Here is a 20,560-nt window from a genome sequence, read left to right as displayed (position 1 = left end):
TTGGTGGTTTAGAGTTGGGTTGGGCAAATGTCATCTGTTCCCCTCTCTCAAAATGGAGATTTTTCTTGCTCTAAGGACTGAGTGGAGTTATGCTGTGTCTGGACAGCCGTTGTGAGAGGTAACTGGGGAGGGCATTTCAGTCTGAGTTGCTGTGTAGCCAGCTGTTCGAATGGTCATTCTTTTCCCATGAAGCCCCAGGCTGAGGGCATAGGCTGGCTCAGACTGCTCCCCTGGTGGCCTGTGGGGCTTGGGGTGGTCTCTCACAGCCTTTCCCCCTCCCTTCATCCCTCTTTCCCTCCCAAGCCCTGATTCAGTCCTTGACACCGATGGGGACTTCGATCTGGAGGACACAATGGACGTGGCACGGCGTGTGGAGGAGCTCCTGGGCCGGCCAATGGACAGTCAGTGGATCCCACACGCACAGTCGTGACCCCGCGACCTCTCCGTCTTCAGCTTCTTCATCCTCACCAGAGGAATCACTCTTGTGGATGTTTTAATTCCATGAATCGCTTCTCTTTGGAAACAATACTCATAATGTGAAGTGTTAATACTAGTTGTGACCTTAGTGTTTCTGTGCATGGTGGCACCAGCAAAGGGAGTGCGAGTATGTGTTTGTGTGTTTGTGTGTGTGCGTGTGTGTGTGTGTTTGCACATTATGGTGTTTCTCCCTCTCACTGTCCAAGAGTTCAGTTGTAGCAAAGAGGCCACAGACAGAGGCTGTGGTGGTTTTTACTTTGTGCAAAAAGGCAGTGAGTTTCGTGAAGCCTGGAAGTTGGCCATGTGTCTTAAGAGTGGCTGGACTTTGACATGTGGTTGTTTGAGTAAGAGACGGACAAAGGGAGGAGAAAGCACGTGTGCTCCAGTGAGTCTTCGTCACTCTGCCAAGCAATTGATATATAACCGTGATTGTCTCTGCTTTTCTTCTGAAATGTAGATAACTGCTTTTTGACAAAGAGAGCCTTCCCTCTCCCCTACCCCTGTGTTCTTGGGTAGGAATGGGAAAGGGGGCAACCTACAAAGATTGTTGGGGCAAGGGAAATCACAGGCTTTCGGATGGGCGGTGGCTTTTCACATAACACTTAGCTCATCTTAACATTCTCTCTTTGTCCTTTCTCCCCTCCTGCCTGCCCAAACCCTGGAATTGCCACTCAGTTCCTCTGGGTGTGCACACATGTTTGGAGAAATAGAGGAGAGAAAAGAGGGCCATGTAACTGAGCGCTTACAGTGCCGCCGTTTGTGTTCTGGCCAGAGTGGAGCGCACAGCCCTGACTCCTGGGCGCTGAGACTGTTGCCTGGTTACCCAGGAAGGTGCTGTTCCGGCTGCCCAGCCTTTCTCTGAGCCAGCGGATGCACAGTCGGAGGTGTTCTTCAGGCTTATTAATAATGCTTTTTGCAAATGTTGAATCATGTTTCTGTTTCTAAGTTGGATCTTTTTTGTTTTCCCCTTCCCACCCTAATTTGACATCAAAATTCTCTCTTGTGCATTGGGCCCTGGGTCATTCGAACCCAGGTCACCTCATTCCCATTCTCTGTTCACACCTGATGTCTTGAAGAGTAGGTGGCAGCAGTGTGGGCTGAACCTAGGCCAGCTTGCTCAGTGGGTCACCCTGCTGTGGGGTCCTGGCGGGTGTTGGTAATGTGAGGAAATGCAGTCAGCAGGTTTGCTGGGGAGTTTGATGAAAGTATAAAAACAAAACAAAACAAAAGCCTCGGTATAATTTTGTTCCACGACTTCTTCTGTAGCTTTACACCAGAAGGAAGGAATGGGCTACAGCAGGCAGTGGGGGAAGCGGGGGTGAGCAGGTGTATTAAAATAGCTTACGGGTAAGGCCTAAAAGGTCACCCCTCGGCCCCCTCTCCAAAAGAAGGGCATGAGCACCCCCAGGAGAGGATGGCCCCAAAAACCTTATTTTTATACATGAGAGTAAATAAACAGATATTTTTTTTACAAAAATAACTTCTGAATTTATCAGTGTTTTGCTGTTAAAGAAAAATATTCCTCTATAGTAAATTATTTATTGGAAGATGACTTTTTTAAAGCTGCCGTTTGCCTTGGCTTGGTTTCATACACTGATTTATTTTTCTATGCCAGGCAGTAGAGTCTCTCTGCCTTTGAGGAGCAGGCTACCCACATCCCACTCAGTCCCTCCCTACCCCTCAAGATTTGATGAAAATTCCAACCGTGAGGATGGGCGCATTGGGGAAGGGTGAGAAGGAGAGCCTGCCTATTCAGGGACCTAGGCTCAAAGAGCCCCTCCCTGCCCGTCACCCAGAGATGCTTCACCGACACCTGCCTCTGAGACCTCGCTGTCTGTTCCAGCAACCCTGGTGGGGGGTCAGACTTGATACACTTTCAGGTTGGGAGTGGACCCACCCCAGGGCCTGCTGAGGACAGAGCAGCCAGGCCGTCCCGGGCCGCTTCGAGCTCACTTTGCAGTTGGCACTGGGTTGGGGAGGAAGAGAGCTGATGAGTGTGGCTTCCCTGAGCGTGGGGTTCCCCTGCTTGTCCAGTTCCAGTTGTGAGCTGTCCTCGGTGTTACTGAGGCTGTGCCTAGAGAGTAGAGATTTTTGATGAAAGGTGTGCTCGCTCTCTGCGTTCTATCTTCTCTCTCCTCCCTGTTCCTGCAAATCACAAGAAAAGGTAGTGGTGTGTCTTGACCCCATCAGCCTCTCACGCACTCCCAGACACACAAGTCCTCAAAGGTTTCAGCTCCGTGTGTGGGATGTGCAGGGTTTTTCTAGGGGGTAGGGAGAGACCAAAATGAATATAACTTAAAATGAAAGTATACTTTTTATAATTTTTCTTTTTAAAACTTTGTGAAATTATTTCAGATACATATTTTAGCGTCAAGGCAGATTAGTTATTTAGCCACCCAAAAAAAGTATTGTGTACAATTTGGGGCAGTCACAAAGTTGTGTATTTTATGTTACAATAAAGGCTTCCTCTGAAGGGATGGTATTGAGTCCTGTTTTTACTTTTTTCTGTCACGTGCCAAGGGAGGGCAGCTTGAACACAGGGATAAGTTTCAAATCATCAGCGTGACCCTGAAAAAGGGAACTGGTTGGGTGGTTGGGAGTTGGCAGCCTCAGAGGGCACGTCATTAGCTCTGATGGCAGATGGGGTCTTTCATACCTTCCTGCTCATGTGATGTTTTGAAAATTAGAATGATGGTCTCATCTTCTTGCCTCCTGACTCCAGAAAGCTTGTCCTTTTTTCTTTTCTCTTTTTTCCAGCTGCCACACAGGCTGGAGTGCAGTAGCGTGATCTTGGCTCACTGCAAGCTCTGCCTCCTGGCTTCACACCATTCTCCTGCCTCAGCCTCCTGAGTAGCTGGAACTACAAGTGCCCGCCACCACGCCTGGCTAATTTTTTTGTATTTTTTAGTAGAGACAAGGTTTCACCGTGTTAACCAGGATGGTCTCGATCTCCTGACCTTGTGATCCACCCACCTCGGCCTCCCAAAGTGCTGGGATTACAGATGTGAGCCACCGCGCCCAGCCGAAAGCTTGTCCTTGAGATTCAGCACATTTAGAGTATCTGACCCTGAGTTCAGCATTGTGTGTGGGATGAGAAATTGTTCCTTCCCGGCAGAGGCTCACAGTTGGAGAAAGGCAGCTACCACAACTGATTATGCTAGGGTATCAGTTCCTGCTGCAATCAAGGCATCCCAAAGTCATTATGCAAAAGAACATGCAGGAAGGACACTGCGCAACTCGAAGTTTTTTTGTTTTGTTTTGTTTTGTTTTGTTTTGTTTTGTTTTAATTGAGTAGCTGGGATTACAGGTGCCACCACTCCTGGCTAATTTTTGTGTTTTCAGCAGAGATGGGGTTTCACCTTGTTGACCAGGCTGGTCTCAAACTCACGACCTCAGGTGATCTACCCGCTTTGGCCTCCCAAAATGCTGGGATTACAGGCGTGAGCCACCATGCCCAGCCTGGAGCTGACTCTTAAGGAACAAATAGAGCCGGGCACGGTGGCTCACGCCTGTAATCCCAGCATTTCGGGAGGCCGAGGTGGGTGGATCACCTGAGGTCATGAGTTCGAGACCAGCCTAGCCAACATGGTGAAACCCCGTCTCTACTAAAAATACAAAAAAATTAGCCGGGTGTGGTGGCACGCACCTGTAATCCCAGCTACTCAGGAGGCTGAGGCAGGAGAATCGCTTGAACCCGGGAGGCAGAGATTGCAGTGAGCCAAGATTGCGCCATTGCCCTCCAGCCTGGGCGACAGAGCAAGACTCTTTTCTCAAAAAAAAAGACCCAGCCATTCCACTTGTATGTATCTACATAAGAACAATGAGAACATATATTTACAGAAACACTGATAAATGTTCATAACAGCATCATGCGTAATAGCCAAAGGGCAGAAACAAACAACCCAAATGCCCATCAACTGATGAATAAACAAAATGTATTATGGTATATCTGTACAATGGAATGTACAGCCATAAAAAGGAGTGAAGTGCTGACACACAGGACTACATGGATGAACCTTGACAACAACATGCTAGATGAAAGAAACCAGGCCGGGCACAGTGGCTCACGGCTGGGATTTCAGCACTTTGGGAGGCTGAGGCGAGGGATCACTGGAGTGCAGCAGTTCAAGACCAGCCTGGACAACACAGTGAAACCCCATCTCTACAAAAAGATACAAAAAGTAGCTGGACGTGGTGGTGCACCCCTGTAGTCCCACCTACTCAGGAGGCTGAGGTGGGAGGATCACTGTAGCTGTGGTCATGCTACTGCACTCCAGCCTGGGTGACAGAGCGAGGAAAAAGGAAAGTCAAGTACAAAAGACCACATATTATATGATGCCATTTATAGGAAATGTCTAGGATAGGCAAATCTATGGAGACAAAGTAAATTTGAGGTTGCCTAGAGGCTGGGAAGGAGTTTGGAGGTAATAGTGAAAGGATACAGGGTTTGGGTTTTTTGGGGGGTTTTGTTTGTTTGTTTTTCTTGAGACAGAGTCTCACTCTGTCTCCCAGGCTGGAGTGCAGTGGCGCCATCTCGGCTCACTACAATCTCCGCCTCCCAGTTTCAAGCGATTCTCCTGCCTCAGCCTCCCAAGTAGCTGGGATTATAGGTGCCCGCCACCACGCCCAACTAATTTTTGTATTTTTAGTAGAGACAGAGTTTTGCCATGTTGGCCAGGCTGGTCTTGAACTCCTGACCTCAGGTGATTCACCTGCTTCGGCCTCCCAAAGTTCTGGGATTATAGGTGTGAGCCACCACGCCCAGCCCATGTTTGGGGTATTTTATTTTATTTTATTTATTTAACAAATTGGGCAGTCTCCCGAGGCAGAGTAGGCTCAGAGAGACTCCGCAGGGTTTATTTTTGAGGTAATGAAAATGTTATAAAATTGTCTCTGGTGTTGGTTGCACATATCTCTGGATCTACTAGATCTTGAATTGTACACTAACTGGGTGATTTGTATGGTATGTGAATTATATCTAATAAAGTTGTTATTGGGCCAGGCCTAGTGCCTCACATCTGTAATTCCAGCACTTCGGAAGGCTAAGGTAGGAGGACTGCTGAGACCGGGAGTTCCTGACCAGTCTGGGCAACATAGTGAGACCCCCTGTCTCTACAAAAAAATTTTTTTTAATTAGCTGGGTGTGGTGGCACATGCCTGTAGTCCTGGCCACTCAGAGGCTAGGGTGGGAGGATCACTTGATCCCAGGAATTCAAGGTTGCAATGAGCTGTGACCAGATCACTGAACTCCAGCCTGGACAACAGAGGGAGACCCTGTCTCTAAATTAATAATAAAAGCAAATGCAAGATCTCAGCAAGAAGAAACGTAAAAGTGAGGTGAGTGAGCCAGAGAGTGAGAACACACCTGTTGAAAGAAGCTCAGCTGTGAAGAGAAGAGAGGTATTCAGCAAGTAGTAGCTCTCTTCTCAAAGTTATCCAGGGGCAAGTGAGGGGAGGAAGGGAGTGGTTTTAGTGTTTTGAGAACCTAGGTCAAGAACACACTAGCCTGGGCAACATGGGGAGGTCCTGTCTCAACAAAAAATAAAATTTGCTGAGTGTAGTGGTGCGTGCCTGTAGTTCCAGCCCCTCGGGAGGCTGAGACAGGAGGATGGCTTGAGCCCAGGAGTTTGAGGTTGCAGTGAGCTATGATCACACCACTGCACTCCAGCCTAGGCAACAGAGCAAGACCCTGTCTCAAAAACAAAAAACAGGCCGGGCGCGGTGGCTCACACCTGTAGTCCCGGCACTTTGGGAGGCCAAGGCGGGTGGATCATGAGATCAGGAGATTGAGAGACCATCCTGGCTAACGTGGTGAAGCCCCGTCTCTACTAAAAATACAAAAAAATTAGCCGGGCGTGGTGGTGGGCACCTGTAGTCCCAGCTACTCAGGAGGCTGAGGCAGGAGAATGGTGTGAACCCAGGAGGCGGAGCTTGCAGTGAGCTGACCGAGTTTGCACCACTGCACTCCAGCCTCGGCGACAGAGCGAGACTCCGTCTCAAAAAAAAAAAAAAAAAAAAAAGTTTGTAATTTTCCTTGGGGAGAAGGCAATAAGGCTAACACAGATGGTCACCCAATAACCAGGTAAAGTTAAGATAAACTATATGTGACTGGCTGGGTGCAGTGGCTCACGCCTGTAATCCCAGCACTTTGGGAGGCCGAGGCAGGTGGATCACTTGAAGTCAGGAGTTTGAGACCAGCCTGGCCAACATGGTGAAACCCCGTCTCTACTAAAAATACAAAAGAAGGCCGGGCGCGGTGGCTCAAGCCTGTAATCCCAGCACTTTGGGAGGCCGAGACGGGCGGATCACAAGGTCAGGAGATCAAGACCATCATGGCTAACACGGTGAAACCCCGTCTCTACTAAAAATACAAGAAAATTAGCCGGGCGAGATGGCGGGCGCCTGTAGTCCCAGCTACTCGGGAGGCTGAGGCAGGAGAATTGCTTGAATCTGGGAGGTGGAGGTTGCAGTGAGCTGAGATCGTGCCATTGCACTCCAGCCTGGGCAACGAGCAAAACTCTGCAAAAAAAAAAAAAAAAAAGAAAGTTTGTAATTTTCCTTGGGATAAAGCCAGTAAGCTAACGCAGATGGTCACCCAATAACCACATAAAGTTAAGATAAACTGTATGTGACTGGCTGGGCATGGTGGCTCACACCTGTAATCCCAGCACTTTGGGAGGCCAAGGAGGGTGGATCACATGAGGTCAAGAGTTTGAGACCAGCCTGGCCAACATGGTGAAACCCCGTCTCTACTAAAAATACAAAAATTAGCCAGGCATGGTGGCACCTCTGCCTCCCGGTTCAAGCGATTCTCCTGCCTCAGTCTCCCAAGTAGCTGAGATTACAGGCATGTGCCACCACTTCTGGCTAATTTTGTATTTTTAGTAGAGATGGGGTTTCACCATGTTGGTCAGGCTGGTGTCAAACTCCTGACTTCAGATGATCCACCCATCTCGGCCTCCCAAAGTGCTGGGATTACAGGCATGAGCCACTGTGCCCAGCCGCGTTGGGGTTTTAAGAGTTCTCAAGCTTGAGCCTGCTTGAAGGTAAAGTTTGCCCCTCTCTCAGCTCAAGTGACTTAATGTGGCTCTTTCCCACACACACCTTTCTGTTCCTTCACCTGCAGGACCATGCTAGTCTGGCCCTAACTCCCCGAACTGCCAACTTGGGCTAGCACCTGACCCGCAGTCCCGTAGGCAACCTGCCCCTTTAAGAGCACCCCCCTCCTCCAGCTCCTCCTTCAGGCCTGGCGGCCGGATTTCCCAGTTGGGACCCAGCCCTTTAAAGCCATCGCTCCTTCTTCCTGGCCGGATGTGTGCTGAGACCCAGAGTCACCCAGGGGTCTCCGTCACGTGCCGGGAGTAGGCAGAAGTGGGCTGTGACAGGTGCATGTGGGCATAGACTCCACAGCCCGGGGCTCAGGAGGGACAAGGAGCTGGGACAGGGTGGATCCCGAGAGAAAGCAAAGCTGCTCGGGAGTGGGCAAGAGATGTCGTTACGCAGCTGCTGTGGCCCGATCAACCCTGTGTCAAACCCTTCCTGTGCCTTCCCTTCCGGTGCCTTCTTGTTTTTCTTTGTCTTTTTTTTCTTTCTTTCTTTTTTTTTTTTTTTTTTTTCGTTTGTTTGTTTTTTAGACAAGGTCTTACTCTGTTGCCCAAGCTGGAGTGCAGTGGCATGATCTCAGCTCACTGCAGCCCTGACCTCCTGGGCTCAAGGGATCCTCCCATCTCAGCCTCCCAGGTAGCTGCAACTATGGGTGTGCCACCATGCTGGGCTAGTTTTTCAGTTTTTTGTAGAGATGGAGTCTCCCTATGTTGCTCAGGCTGGTTGCGAACTCCTGGGCTCAAGTGATTCTCCTGCCTCAGCCTCCCAAAGTGCCGGGATTACAGGTGTGAGCCACCTTGCCCGGCCCATCCCTACCTTCTGAAAGAGGCATTCTTATTCTTATTCCCATTTTGCAGATCAGGAAATGGAGCTCAGTGCAGCCCGCTAAGTTGCTCAGGGCCCTACAGCTAACAAGCGGCAGAGGCAGGATCTGAACTCAGGTCAGTGGGACTCCAAAGCTTTGATAGTCTCTCCTCCGCATCACCTGTCCCACAGGGCCCGGCCTTCTTCCAAAACTTCGTTTTTCCTTGGTTTTCCTGTATGCAGTAGAGTGTGGGGGGAGGAATGGGTAATTGCCGCATGCCCCCATATCTGGGTTCCTTCCTTCTCCCAGGAGCTGCTTAGAGATGCTGCTGTGGCCACTCCTGCTGCTGCTGCTGCTGCTGCTGCCAACATTGGCCTTGCTCATGCAGCAGCGGTCCCAGGATGCCAGGCTGTCCTGGCTTGCTGGCCTCCAGCACCGAGTGGCATGGGGGGCCCTGGTCTGGGCAGCCACCTGGCAGCGATGGAGGCTGGAGCAGAGCACGCTCCACGTGCACGAGAGCCAGCAGCAGGCCCTGAGGTGGTGTCTACAGGGAGCCCAGCGCCCCCACTGTTCCTTCACAGGTGTGTTTCCCAGGGTCTGGGGAGGTGACCCAAAGAGAAAGAAATCCCACAGGACCATGAGATTCCAGAGCCTGAAGGCCCCCATACCTCCTCCACTGCCACCCGAGTGGCCTGACACAGAGACCCAGCACTGGCTCTCTTGTCCAAGATCAATTTCCCATGCTGGGTCCTTACAGCCCCTCTACCCCAGGCCTATTCTCAGTGCCTCCCTCAAGGGTCTCACCAGTCTTGCCTGAAACTCTTGGAAAACTGGCTTCCTGAGGCGTTTCTGTTGTCATTGGGGCTATAGACATAAGCACCTTCCGGAATCATCTCCCTCTGACCAAGGCCAGCCAGACCCAGGAGGAAGAGAGTGGAGAGCAGCCACTGCCCCCGACCTCTAACCAGGACCTGGGGGAGGCCTCTCTGCAGGTAATCTAGGATGGCCAGAGCCCAGTCCCACCAGAGACCTCTGACTTGCAACCAAACCCTCCCATCATGGTGGGCAAAGAACCCTCAAATGGGGGCTCTGGGTCTGGTTCTGACACCAGACCAACACTCTCTTTCCTCCTCCAGGCCACCGTGCTGGGTCTGGTAGCCCTAAACAAGGCCTACCCAGAAGTGCTGGCTCAGGGAGGCACTGCCCGCCTGACCCTTACATCCCCTTGGCCCCAACCCCTGCCTTGGCCTGGGAATACCCTGGACCGGGTGGGCACCCGTGGAACCAAGGACCCTAGGGCCCTGCTGCTGGACGCACTGAGGTCCCCAGGGCTGAGGGCACTGGAGGCTGGGACGGCGGTCGAACTCCTGGATGTTTTCTTGGGTCTGGAGGCTGACGGTGAAGAGCTGGCTGGGGCGATAGCTGCCGGGAACCCTGGAGCACCTCTCCCTGAACGGGCAGCTGAGCTGCGGGAGGCCCTAGAGCAGGGGCCCCGCGGACTGGCCCTTCGGCTCTGGCCAAAGCTGCAGGTGGTGGTGACTCTGGATGCAGGAGGCCAGGCCGAGGCTGTGGCTGCCCTCGGGGCCTTGTGGTGCCAAGGACTAGCTTTCTTCTCTCCTGCTTATGCTGCCTCGGGAGGTCAGTGGGACTCAAGGGCAGCGAGGTGGGGGCAAGGGTCAGAGGTCACATGGCTAACAGCCATGCATTGGGCCCTACATAATCATCTCATTTAATCCTCCCCAACAAGCTGCATGCTAGGGACAGCAGCCTCCTTTCACAAGTGAAGAAATTCAGGCTTACCTAGGTTAAGAATCTTGTAGCTGGGCGCAGTGGCTTACACCTGTAATCCAGCACTTTGCGAGGCCAAGGCGGATGGATCACTTGAGGTCAGGAGTTCCAGACCAGCCTGGCCAACATTGTGAAACCCCATCTCTACTAAAAATACAAAAACTAGCGGGGCGTGGTGGTGCATGCCTATAATCCCAGCTACCTGGGAGGCTGAGGCGGGAGAATTGCTTGAACCTGGGAGGCAGAAGTTGTAGTGAGCTGAGATCGCGCCATTGCACTCCAGCCTGGATGACAGAGCAAGACCCTGTCTCAAAAAAAAAAAAAAAAAAAAAGGCCGGGGCAGTGGCTCACACATATAATCCCAGTACTTTGGGAGGCTGAGGCGTGTGGATCATCTGAAGTTAGGAATTCGAGACCAGCTTGGCCAATGTGGTGAAACCCTGTCTCTACTAAAAATACAAAAATTAGCCAGGTGTGGTGGCCGGCGCCTGTAATCCCAGCTACTCAGGAGGCTCAGGCAGGAGAACACTTGAACCTAGGACTCACTGAATCACTGAGGCGAGATCGCACCACTGCACTCCAGCCTGGGTGACAGAGCGAGACTCTGTCTCAAAAAAAAAAAGAGAGAAAAAAAGAGTCTTGCACAAATTCATGTGACACCAGGATTCACTCTCAGGTCTGCCCCCTCCAGGACCACAGCACTCTGCCTCTTTCCAGTGAGGGCCTAAGAGGCAGCCTGCTGAGCCTAGCAGAGCCAGGAAGGATGCGGTGAAGGGCAGCAGGATGATCGGGTGCTCAGAGGATCAGGCCTGGGGTCCAGGAGGGGCTACTGCCTGGCAGAAAGCAATGGCACCAGCAGACACTGAGGAGGCTGCTTTGCTTCCACAGGGGTACTGGGCCTAAACCTACAGCCAGAGCAACCCTATGGACTCTACCTACTGCCCCCCGGGGCCCCCTTTATCGAGCTGCTCCCAGTCAAGGAAGGCACCCAGAAGGAAGCTGCCTCCACCCTCCTTTTGACCGAGGCCCAGCAGGGCAAGGAGTATGAGCTGGTGCTGACGGACCACACCAGCCTCACCAGGTGATCAGCTGCACAGTCCCTGCTACCTGGGGCCCTATGGGACCATGCTGGGGACCTGGCGCGTGAATTCAGAAGCCCTTGGGCCCGACCTCACTCCCACTTGCACCCCATCAGGTGCCGCCTGGGTGATGTGGTGCGAGTGGTTGGTGTCTACAATCAGTGCCCAGTCGTCAGGTTCATCTACAGGTAGGTGACCCCGGGGAGCTAAAGGGCCATCCTTGTGTCCTGGGCTCCACTGCCTCTCCCTTCCTCCTCTTCAGGCTGGGCCAGACCCTGAGTGTGCGAGGGGAAGATATTGGCGAGGACCTGTTCTCTGAGGCCCTGGGCCGGGCAGTGGGGCAGTGGCCGGGGGCCAAGCTGCTGGACCACGGCTGTGTGGAGAGCAGCATTCTGGGTGAGCTTCCCCACTGGCTCCTGCCTACCATCCTTGGGCTACCCTTCAACTTCTACCTCCTCTGCCAGGGGACTGCTAGGAAAGAGGTAACACTCAGCCTCTTTTACCACTCCTACAAAAGTCCTTCTCTGCATCTAACTCTCATCCATCCTGCTGCAGTCTCTACCCATTTTCTTTCCTGATCTGTCTCCTATTTAGGATCAAACTCTAGGTTCCTCTCCATTTATCCCACTCCCCACCAGGAAACTCTTTTTTCCCTAAAACCTCAGAGTGGGGAAGAACAGATGGGGCAGAGGACACTAGACTTGGCAGTTGCCCATTCACTGGAAGTATGTGTGCACATGGGGTCTGTTCACAGATTCTTCTGCGGGCTCTGCTCCCCACTACGAGGTGTTTGTGGCGCTGAGGGGGCTGAGGAATCTGTCGGAGGAAAATCGAGACAAGGTAAAGGAGACGAGGACAGGGTCTGACTGTAGAGCCCTTCACTCTGCACACTCCCAGGGTGCGTGGAGATCAGGGCTGATGGGGAGGAGAGCGGCAGCAGAGGGGAAGCTCCCTGGGGCTCTGGGAGGGGAGCGCTGAGTCCCACAGACACACACCTGTCCACGCAAAACTTCTAAACACATGTAGCCTGGACACAGCCACACATGCCTCGTGTGCACACTCATGGTCACACACCAGCTCACTCACGCTGTTCTGTTCCCAGCTGGACCACTGCCTTCAGGAAGCCTCTCCCCGTTACAAGTCCCTGCGGTTCTGGGGCAGCGTGGGCCCTGCCAGAGTCCACCTGGTGGGGCAAGGGGCCTTCCGAGCACTCCGGGCAGCCCTCGCTGCCTGCCCCTCCTCCCCGTTCCCGCCTGCGATGCCCCGGGTCCTTCGGCACAGGCACCTGGCCCAGTGCCTGCAGGAGAGGGTGGTGTCCTGAGTCAAGGCCTGCCCCACCACCCAGCTTCCCCCAGAGGCCACCTTGCTCCTCCCTCTGGGACCTCTCTGGATGGGGAGTCCTTGGCCGGGGTTTCTGACTCTTGTCACCTGACATTTGCCCATGAGAGCCGCTGGACCTTAGGGAGGCCTTGGCCCAGCTGACTAGTTCTAAGGTATGGGCCTCTGGGGTTAGTAGACACCAGCAGTGCCTGCCCGTGTCCCTGTGTCCAGGCATGGAGGACACTGCTAGAGAGTTACCATGCACACCAATGGTTTCCTGTATCACAGCCCAAGGGGGTTCTCTGGCAGCCACTGCTGTGTGCTCAGTCAGTGCACTGGGCAAGCTGGAAGTGTCGGGGGGTTAATGTCTCCAGGAGCAACCCTGAGTCAATAAGGAGCAGGACCTCAGCTTCACTGTCCTTGAGCAGGACAATTCTGAAGTGTATTCTACATAAACTCTCAGAGGATGCCCAGCAGGATGGCGTCCCAGTTGCCCACAGCAGTAACCCACTCATTCATGTACTTCCTGCTCCTCCCTTCCCTCTCTTCCCCACTCCCCACTTGGGCTTCCTGGGATGGCTCCCAAATAAACCTCTTGCACCCAGATTCTTGCCTCAGAGTCTGCTTTGGGGAAACTGGGGAGTGGACCCCGGCCCAGCCATTCCCTCACTGAGCTCCAGGACTTTCCCCCAACATTCTGGTCTGGGCCTGGCGAGGCTGCATGTGCACACAGGAGCCTTTGGGGACTCCTAGCACATCCCAGGCCAGCACCCACAAACCACTTCTGCGGTGGGGAAGGGACAGCTATTTTTCACATCGTAAGGCGTCGTCCCAGGAAGCAACCCCAGAGACCATCTGGGTTCACTGTTCCATACCAATGAGGAAACGCAGCCTCCACAAGGTTGTAGAGGCTAAAATAAAAGAAAAAAAGAAACTGGGCTAGGTTTTGGCTTCCTTCCCTCCCACTGCCCGGGCTGAGTTTTTAAGGTTTTCCATCTTGGAGGCTGGTGGGAGGGGCAGACCAAGACCCTGCAGCTCCTCCTAAGTAGAGGCAGCACCAGTTCCAGATGCCTTTGAATGACTTCTCCATTCCATGTCCTACATCCAGGGCCTCGCTGCATACCCACCCGGCCCCCACCTCAGCCTGTCACTCCATCCTATTAAAATCTTCCCATGAAGCTGGGCACAGTGGCATGGGCCTGTAGTCCCAGCTACTCAAGAGGCTGAGGTGGAAGGATGGCTCATGCTCAGGAGTTCAAGACCAGCCTGGGCAACACAGCGAGACCATCTCGGAAAAAAAAAAAAAAAAAATCCTCCCATGGTAGCCCCCATCACCCACAGGATTCAGACCAATCAGCTTGGCCTATTAAACCCTTTGACCTTGGCCCTCACCTACATGTCCAGCTGCCTCTCTCCCCTTGCTGGAAAGAAGGCCTGGACTAAGGACCACACCTCACCCCCCATCTAAGGGTTGTTAAGCACTGTCAACTCCAGGATTTTGCTCAAGTGGTCCCTTCTATGTAATGCCCTCCATCCCGCTGCCCCTGATGTAAACTAGCTTTCATGCAAGGCCTTTGAGGACCCCCTACCAGGCCCACCCCAGGCAGAGTGACTGGCTCAACTTTGCTCACGTGGGCAGAAGTCCTCTCCTTCACCGAACTATCCTTATGCCTGAACTGCCTCCCACCTGGAATGATGAGCTCCTTGGAAACTGGGCCAGGTCCTGTGCACAGTTGCCCCCATGCCCAGTGCCTGGTGTAGCACACAGCAGGAGCTCAATAAAGAGGTTGTAGGCCAGGCACCATGGCTCACACCTGTAATCCCAGCACTTTGGGAGGCCGAGGCAGTCAGATCACCTGAGGTCAGCAGTTCGAGACCAGCCTGGCCAACATGGTGAAACCCTGTTTCTACTAAAAATACAAAAAAATAGCTGGACATGGTGACGTGAACCTGTAATCCCAGCTACTTGGGAGGCTGAGGCAGGAGAATCGCTTGAACCCAGGAGGTGGAGGTTGCAGTGAGCCTTTGCACACTAACTTGGGCAACAAGAGTGAAATTCTGTCTTCAAAAAAAAAAGAGGTTGTGAATAAGAGAAGCTTAGACCTGGAGATGACATGTGTTCTTCACTGCATGGTGGCTCACTCCGTGGTGACTGTAGAGTGGGACTACATCCCTCCCCTCCAGGTAGCCTGAGCCAGGGAGAAAGCTGGGGAGGTAGAAGCTTTCTATCAGCTTCTGGTAGAAACCGAGTTTGGTCAGGCACAGTAGCTCACAGCTGTCATCCCAGCACTTTGGGAGGCCAAAGGGGGAGGATGGCTTGAGCCAGGGATTTGAGACCAGCCTGAGAGACCCAGTCTCTACAAACAAATTTAAATATTAGCCAGGGATGGTGGCACGCATTTGTGGTCCCAGCTGCTTGTGTAGCTGTGGTGAGAGCACTGCTTGAGCCCTGGCATTCGGTGCTGCAGTGAGCAATGGTTGCCCCACTGCACTCCAGCCTGGGCAACAGAGTCAAACCTTGTCAAGAAAGAAAATAAAGAAAGAGAGAAGGCCAGGCATGGTGGCTCATGCCTATAATCCCAGCACTTTGGGTGGCTGAGGCAGGCGGATCACCTGAGGTCGGGAGTTCAAGAGTAGCCCCACCAACATGGAGAAACCCTGTCTCTACTAAAAATACAAAATTAGCCGGGCATGGTGGCGCATGCCCGTAATCCTAGCTACTCAGGAGGCTGAGGCAGGAGAATCACTTGAACCCTGGAGGTGGAGGTTGCAGTGAGTCGAGATTGCGCCATTGCACTCCAGCCTGGGCAACAAGAGCGAAACTCTGTCTCAAAAAAAAAAAAGAAAGAAAGAGGGAGAGAGTGAGAGAGAGAAAGAAAGAAATGCAAGAAGGAAGGAAGGAAGGAAGGAAGGAAGGAAAAAAAAAAAAAGAGGATGGGCGCAGTGGCTCACACCTATAATCCCAACACTTTGGGAGACCGAAGTGGGTGGATCACTTGAGACGACCCTGGCCAACATGGTGAAACCCCATCTCTATTAAAAATACAAAAATTGGCCGGGCGCGGTGGCTCAAGCCTGTAATCCCAGCACTTTGGGAGGCCGAGGCGGGCGGATCACGAGGTCAGGAGATCGAGACCATCCTGGCTAACATGGTGAAACCCCGTCTCTACTAAAAATACAAAAAACTAGCCGGGCGTGGTGGCGGGCGCCTGTAGTCCCAGCTACTCGGAGGCTGAGGCAGGAGAATGGCCTGAACCTGGGAGGCGGAGCTTGCAGTGAGCCGAGATCGCGCCACTGCACTCCAGCCTGGGTGACACAGCGCGAGACTCCGTCTCAAAAAAAAAAAAAAAATACAAAAATTAGCTGGTTGTGGTGGTATGCACCTGTAATTCTAGCTATTCGGGAGGCTGAGGCAGGAGAATCACTTGAACCCAAGGCAGAGGTTGCAGTGAGCCAAGATGATCATACCACTGCACTCCAGCCTGAGCGACAAGACCAAAATTTAGTCACACACACACACACACACACACACACACACACAGAGAGAGAGAGAGAGAGAGAGAGAGAAAGAGAGAAGAAAGAGAAATTTGGCTTGGTTTTAGCTTCTTACCTCCTACTGCCTAGGCTGGGTTTTCAAAGTTTTCCATATCAGAGGCTAGTGGAAGGGGCAGAAGGAGAGAAGAAAGCTAGGGGGAGGGGGGCAGCTAAGGAACCTTCCATGAAGGAAGAAGGTCCTGGAGCCTAATAGTCCCCAGGGGCAGTGACAAGAAGCAGGGGAGAGAGAGGACTGCTGCTGGCTGCTCCACCCCCTACACACAGAATGTGGGGTCTTGCGTGTCTGCCTCTCTCCTGCCCCTAATTAGTAGCTGCCTCCCTCCATATTGTCCCAGGCCAGCGCCTCTTTTGTGCTCCCAGATGCCTGGGTGCAAGGTGGCCTCATTAGTGCCCGGAGACCGCCCCATCTCCAGGGAGCAGGCGGACAGACAAGGGGGTGATTAGGGGCACAGTGATCCAACCCTGGCCTCTGAATGCAGCAGCGGCCATTCCTTGGGCCCAGCCTGGAGACGGCCCCCCTGCAGGAGGCTAATCTTAGACTTGCCTTTGTCTGGCCCGGGTGTGGACGCAAGTGCCTGTCAATTCCCTGCCACCTCAGAGCACTATAAACCCCAGACCCCTGGGAGAGGGTCACAATCGACAGCCTCAAGGTTCCTGGCTTTTTGAACCACCGCAGACATCTCCTTTCCCGGCTGCCCCACCCTGAGCACCAGATACCATGAACCTTCCTTCCACAAAGGTAAAGACCCAGGGACGGAGGGGTGATTCACCATCCCGGAGAAGCAAAACTAGCGCTTGCTCAGAGGGCTGGAAGAAAGGCCGAGGGTGTCTCCACTCTTGGTCTTTTCCCGGGTGTGCTCTGAGGCAGGAGCACCTGCCTTGGCTCACACTGGGTTGGGTGCTGTCTTGCTAAGAGCCTGTGTTTGCTGAGCTCTTACTGTGTGTCAGGTGCTCTGTTTGCTCTTTTTTTTTGTCAGCTCTTTTCATCCTCCCAGCAGCCCTGCAGAGTAGGAATTATTTCTAGTATACCCAGTTTACAGGTAAGGGAGCTGTGCCCTCAGAAAGGGCAGGAAACTGGTTCAAAGCCACGGAGTTCAGTTACTCCAGAAAGGGGGCAGGCAGATGGGACAGCATTCTGGAGTCTTGCTAGCTCCTGATTTCCACGTGTTTCCCTGCTGTGGAGAGGAGGTGGCGGGCACTCAGTAGGGCCCGGTTTTCCCCAAGTTTACAACTTCTTCTGCAGACAGACACACCTGTTTTCAGGTGGAGTGGTAAGTGCCCTAGTGGGGGCACAGTGGCCTAAGTCTCCAGAGGAGAGGGGGATTCACTCTGCCCAGGGGGTCTCAAAAGGCCTCCTGGAGGAGATGCTCTGCTGGATCTTGAAGGAGAAGCAGGTAAAGTAGCCCGATACCAGCAAGGGCGCAAATCTAGGAGAACTAAGTGATAGCCAGAGAGAAGTGCAGGCCCGGAGGGGGCGCGGAGCCAGCAGGGTAGGTCCTGGGCGTGGGAGCTTGTGGCGGGCGCCGTGGGAAAACCCCTAGCGCCCTGTCTCCGTTCCCCTAGGTCTGCTGGGCCGCCGTGACGCTACTGCTGCTGCTGCTGCTGCTGCCGCCCGCGCTGCTGTCGCCCGGGGCGGCTGCACAGCCCCTGCCCGACTGCTGTCGTCAAAAGACGTGCTCCTGCCGCCTCTACGAGCTGCTGCATGGCGCGGGCAATCACGCGGCCGGCATCCTCACGCTGGGCAAGCGGCGATCCGGGCCCCCTGGCCTCCAGGGTCGGCTGCAGCGCCTCCTGCAGGCCAGCGGCAACCACGCCGCGGGCATCCTGACCATGGGCCGCCGCGCAGGCGCAGAGCCAGAGCCTCGCCCCTGCCTCGGGCGCCACTGTCCCGCTGCGGCCGCCACATCCGTCGCGCCCGGGGGACAGTCCGGGATCTGAGTCTTTCTTCGGGCCCTGTCCTGGCCCAGGCCTCTGCCCTCTGCCCACCCAGCGTCAGCCCCCAGAAAAACGGCAATAAAGACGAGTCTCCATTCGTGTGACTGGTCTCTGTTCCTGTGCGGTCGCGTCCTGCCCTTATGGGGCGGCAGAGCATCTTGCGGAGGGCGGGAGGGCCTGGAAGCCCGGCTCTGAGGCACCAGCCTTGGCTTTTGCCTGGCTGAATCGAAAACACTCTTGGTTGGGGAGCTCCCAGTGCAAGGCCCTGGGGCACAGAGATAACTGCACAGGTGCATGCTTGGATCGGGGCATGCGGGACCCCCACGATGCTCTGCTAGGCATTCTGTAGCGGGGACTTCACCCAGAGATGCGGAAGGGGAAGGAGAGCGAGAAAGGTTGCAACCGGTCGGTTGCAGCGCTCACGCCTGTAATACCAGCATTTTGGGATGCCAAAGCAGGAGGATCGCTTGAAGCAAGGAGTTCGAGACGAGCCTAGGCAACATAGTGAGTGAGACATCTCTCCAAAAAGTTTTTTAAATTAGCGGGGTATGGTGGGCGAGAGAATCGCTTGAGCCCAGGAGTTTGAGTCTGAGCCATGATTGGGCCACTGCGCTCCAGCCTGGGCGACAGAACAAGACATTGTCCAAAAAAGAAAAGAAAAGAAAAAGAAAAGCAGAAAGGAAAGGAAAGGAAAGGAAGGCAAGCTGCATAGAGGAGCAGAATCCAGCTAGGAAGGGGTGGGAGTCAATCCTGCTGAAAAGGCAGGGAATATGAACTTCAACAATGAGTCATCCAGAATGGTTGCATCATGGGGTATAGGGTGTGGGGAGTGGAGAGGCTCAGGAAGCAACACGGTTACAGTCAGTGCAGCCCAGCTCCAAAGGCTCTCACAAATCATCAGGCTTTGCACTTTATCTTGTAGGTAACAGAGGCATAGGACATTCTTAAGCAGGAGCAGGACAAGATTTTACTGCAACTCCAGTCAAAGACACCTGTTACTGGTGTTTCCAAAATCCATATATTGAAGTCCTTATCCGTGGCACTTCAGAATGTGGCTGTATTTGGAAATAAGGTCCTTCCAGATGCAATTAGCTAAGATGAGGTCATACTAGAGTGGGGTAGGACCTCTAATCCACTGTGACTGGCGTCCCTATAAAAAAGGGAATTTGAACACAGAAACGCACACAGGGAGAACCTATGTGAACACGAAGGTAGAGATTGGTTCCTATAAGCCAAGAAACACCAAAGATTGCCAGCACCCGCCCCCACTTCCTCCAGAAGATAGGGGAGAGGCATGCAACAGATTCTCCCTCACAGCCTTCAGAAGGAACCAACGCTGCCTTCACCTGACCTTGCTTGGACTTCTAGCATCCAGAACTGTGAGACAATAGGTTTCTGTTGTTTGAGCCACCCACTTTGTGGTACTTTGTTATGGCATTCCTAGGAAACTAATAAAACATCCAAAAGCAGAGACACAGGCTGAGCTTGGTGGTTCATGCGTGTGATCCCAGCACTTTGGGAGGCTGAGGTGGGCGGATCACTTGAGGTCAGGAGTTCAAGACCAGCCTGGCCAACATGGCAAAACCCCATCTCTACTAAAAATACAAAAATTAGCTGGGCATTGAAATGCACGCCTGTGATCCCAGCTACTAGGGAGGCTGAAGCAGGAGAATTGCTTGAACCCAGGAGGCAGAGGTTACAGTGAGCTGAGATCACGCCACTGCACTCCAGCTTGGGCGACAGTGCAAGACTCCATCTCAAAAACAGCAAGAACAACAATAACAACAACAAAAGTAGAACACAGAAAAATGCAGCCCTTCTTAGCAATCTAACATCCCAGATAATACCTAGCTCAGAGGGTGGGGAGAATTTAGCCTGCCCTCCTTGCCCATTGGGGCTCCCACGTTCACTGGCTTCAGCTGTTTTGTCATGGGAAGCAGCCAGCCTCAGCCACAGAACTCAGCTGCCTCAATTTTCTGCATAGGTAGTGAGAAAGTCCTGTGTCTAGTCTCACTTTGGTCCCTCTTGCTGCTGTACCGGTTCCATCCTGGAGAAATCAGAGATCAAAGTTCACCTGTGCAGGCTGGGCGCGGTGGCTCAAGCCTGTAATCCCAGCACTTTGGGAGCCCGAGACGGGCGGATCACGAGGTCAGGAGATCGAGACTATCCTGGCTAATATGGTGAAACCCCGTCTCTACTAAAAAATACAAAAAAAACCTAGCCGGGCGAGGTGGCGGGCGCCTGTAGTTCCAGCTACTCGGGAGGCTGAGGCAGGAGAATGGCGTAAACCCGGGAGGCGGAGCTTGCAGTGAGCTGAGATCTGGCCACTGCACTCCAGCCTGGGCGACAAAGTGAGACTCCGTCTCAAAAAAAATAAATAAATAAATAAATAAAACAAAGTTCACCTGTGCACCCTTGGAGATTTGCAAACCGACTCTGCCCACCTCAAAACTATCTTTTTCAGAGGTAGTTTCTCCCAAACTTGCCTCCAGCCTCT

General features: G+C 53.1%; 3 protein-coding genes across 10 annotated transcripts in view; all 3 read left to right on the top strand.

The window, feature by feature from the left end:
• STAT5B (signal transducer and activator of transcription 5B) overlaps positions 1 to 2,954 on the top strand; it is a 90,570-nt gene extending 87,616 nt beyond the window's left edge. For all 4 annotated transcript variants that reach the window (XM_017950755.3, XM_021929199.2, XM_003913071.3 and 1 more), the window contains one exon: positions 304 to 2,954. In XM_017950755.3, coding sequence (XP_017806244.1) covers positions 304 to 430 — 127 coding nt within the window. In that variant the 3' untranslated portion in view covers positions 431 to 2,954. The remainder of the gene's footprint in view (positions 1 to 303) is intronic.
• A 4,522-nt stretch (positions 2,955 to 7,476) lies between these two features.
• Positions 7,477 to 13,179, top strand: GHDC (GH3 domain containing). 5 transcript variants are annotated; one of them, XM_021929194.2, is made up of 10 exons: positions 7,477 to 7,862; positions 8,439 to 8,522; positions 8,696 to 8,967; positions 9,257 to 9,378; positions 9,523 to 10,024; positions 11,063 to 11,255; positions 11,370 to 11,441; positions 11,516 to 11,649; positions 11,919 to 12,093; positions 12,356 to 13,179. In XM_021929194.2, the coding sequence occupies exons 3-9, from the start codon at positions 8,709 to 8,711 to the stop codon at positions 12,053 to 12,055; spliced, it is 1,419 nt and encodes a 472-aa protein (XP_021784886.1). In that variant the 5' UTR covers positions 7,477 to 7,862; positions 8,439 to 8,522; positions 8,696 to 8,708; the 3' UTR covers positions 12,056 to 12,093; positions 12,356 to 13,179. The 5 variants fall into 5 exon arrangements, with proteins under 5 accessions (XP_021784886.1, XP_003913122.1, XP_021784885.1 ...); XM_003913073.4 differs by having other exon boundaries at positions 7,481 to 7,862; positions 12,008 to 12,093; XM_021929193.2 differs by having other exon boundaries at positions 7,481 to 8,033; positions 12,008 to 12,093.
• Positions 13,180 to 16,846: 3,667 nt separating this feature from the next.
• HCRT (hypocretin neuropeptide precursor) lies at positions 16,847 to 18,160 on the top strand. The gene is made up of 2 exons (XM_021928139.1): positions 16,847 to 16,867; positions 17,692 to 18,160. Exons 1-2 carry the CDS (start codon positions 16,847 to 16,849, stop codon positions 18,064 to 18,066), a joined length of 396 nt encoding a protein of 131 aa, XP_021783831.1. The 3' UTR covers positions 18,067 to 18,160.
• The last annotated feature ends 2,400 nt before the right edge of the window (positions 18,161 to 20,560 follow it).

The sequence above is a fragment of the Papio anubis genome, chromosome 17 (genome assembly GCF_008728515.1).
Source record: "Papio anubis isolate 15944 chromosome 17, Panubis1.0, whole genome shotgun sequence".
NCBI classification, from domain to species: domain Eukaryota; kingdom Metazoa; phylum Chordata; class Mammalia; order Primates; family Cercopithecidae; genus Papio; species Papio anubis.
Note: the sequence above shows the minus strand (reverse complement) of the source record. Positions and strands in the feature narration are given on the sequence as shown.

What these genes read in the sequence shown, in the direction of transcription:
- GHDC (XM_003913073.4), top strand. Translation starts at nt 8,709, where the DNA reads ATGCTGCTGTGGCCACTCCTGCTGCTGCTGCTGCTGCTGCTGCCAACA. An exon ending in GTCGTCAGGTTCATCTACAG is followed by an intron (nt 11,442 to 11,515) that starts GTAGGTGACCCC and finishes CCTCCTCTTCAG; the next exon opens with GCTGGGCCAGACCCTGAGTG. An exon ending in CGGAGGAAAATCGAGACAAG is followed by an intron (nt 12,094 to 12,355) that starts GTAAAGGAGACG and finishes TTCTGTTCCCAG; the next exon opens with CTGGACCACTGCCTTCAGGA.
- HCRT (XM_021928139.1), top strand. Translation starts at nt 16,847, where the DNA reads ATGAACCTTCCTTCCACAAAG. An exon ending in TGAACCTTCCTTCCACAAAG is followed by an intron (nt 16,868 to 17,691) that starts GTAAAGACCCAG and finishes CCGTTCCCCTAG; the next exon opens with GTCTGCTGGGCCGCCGTGAC.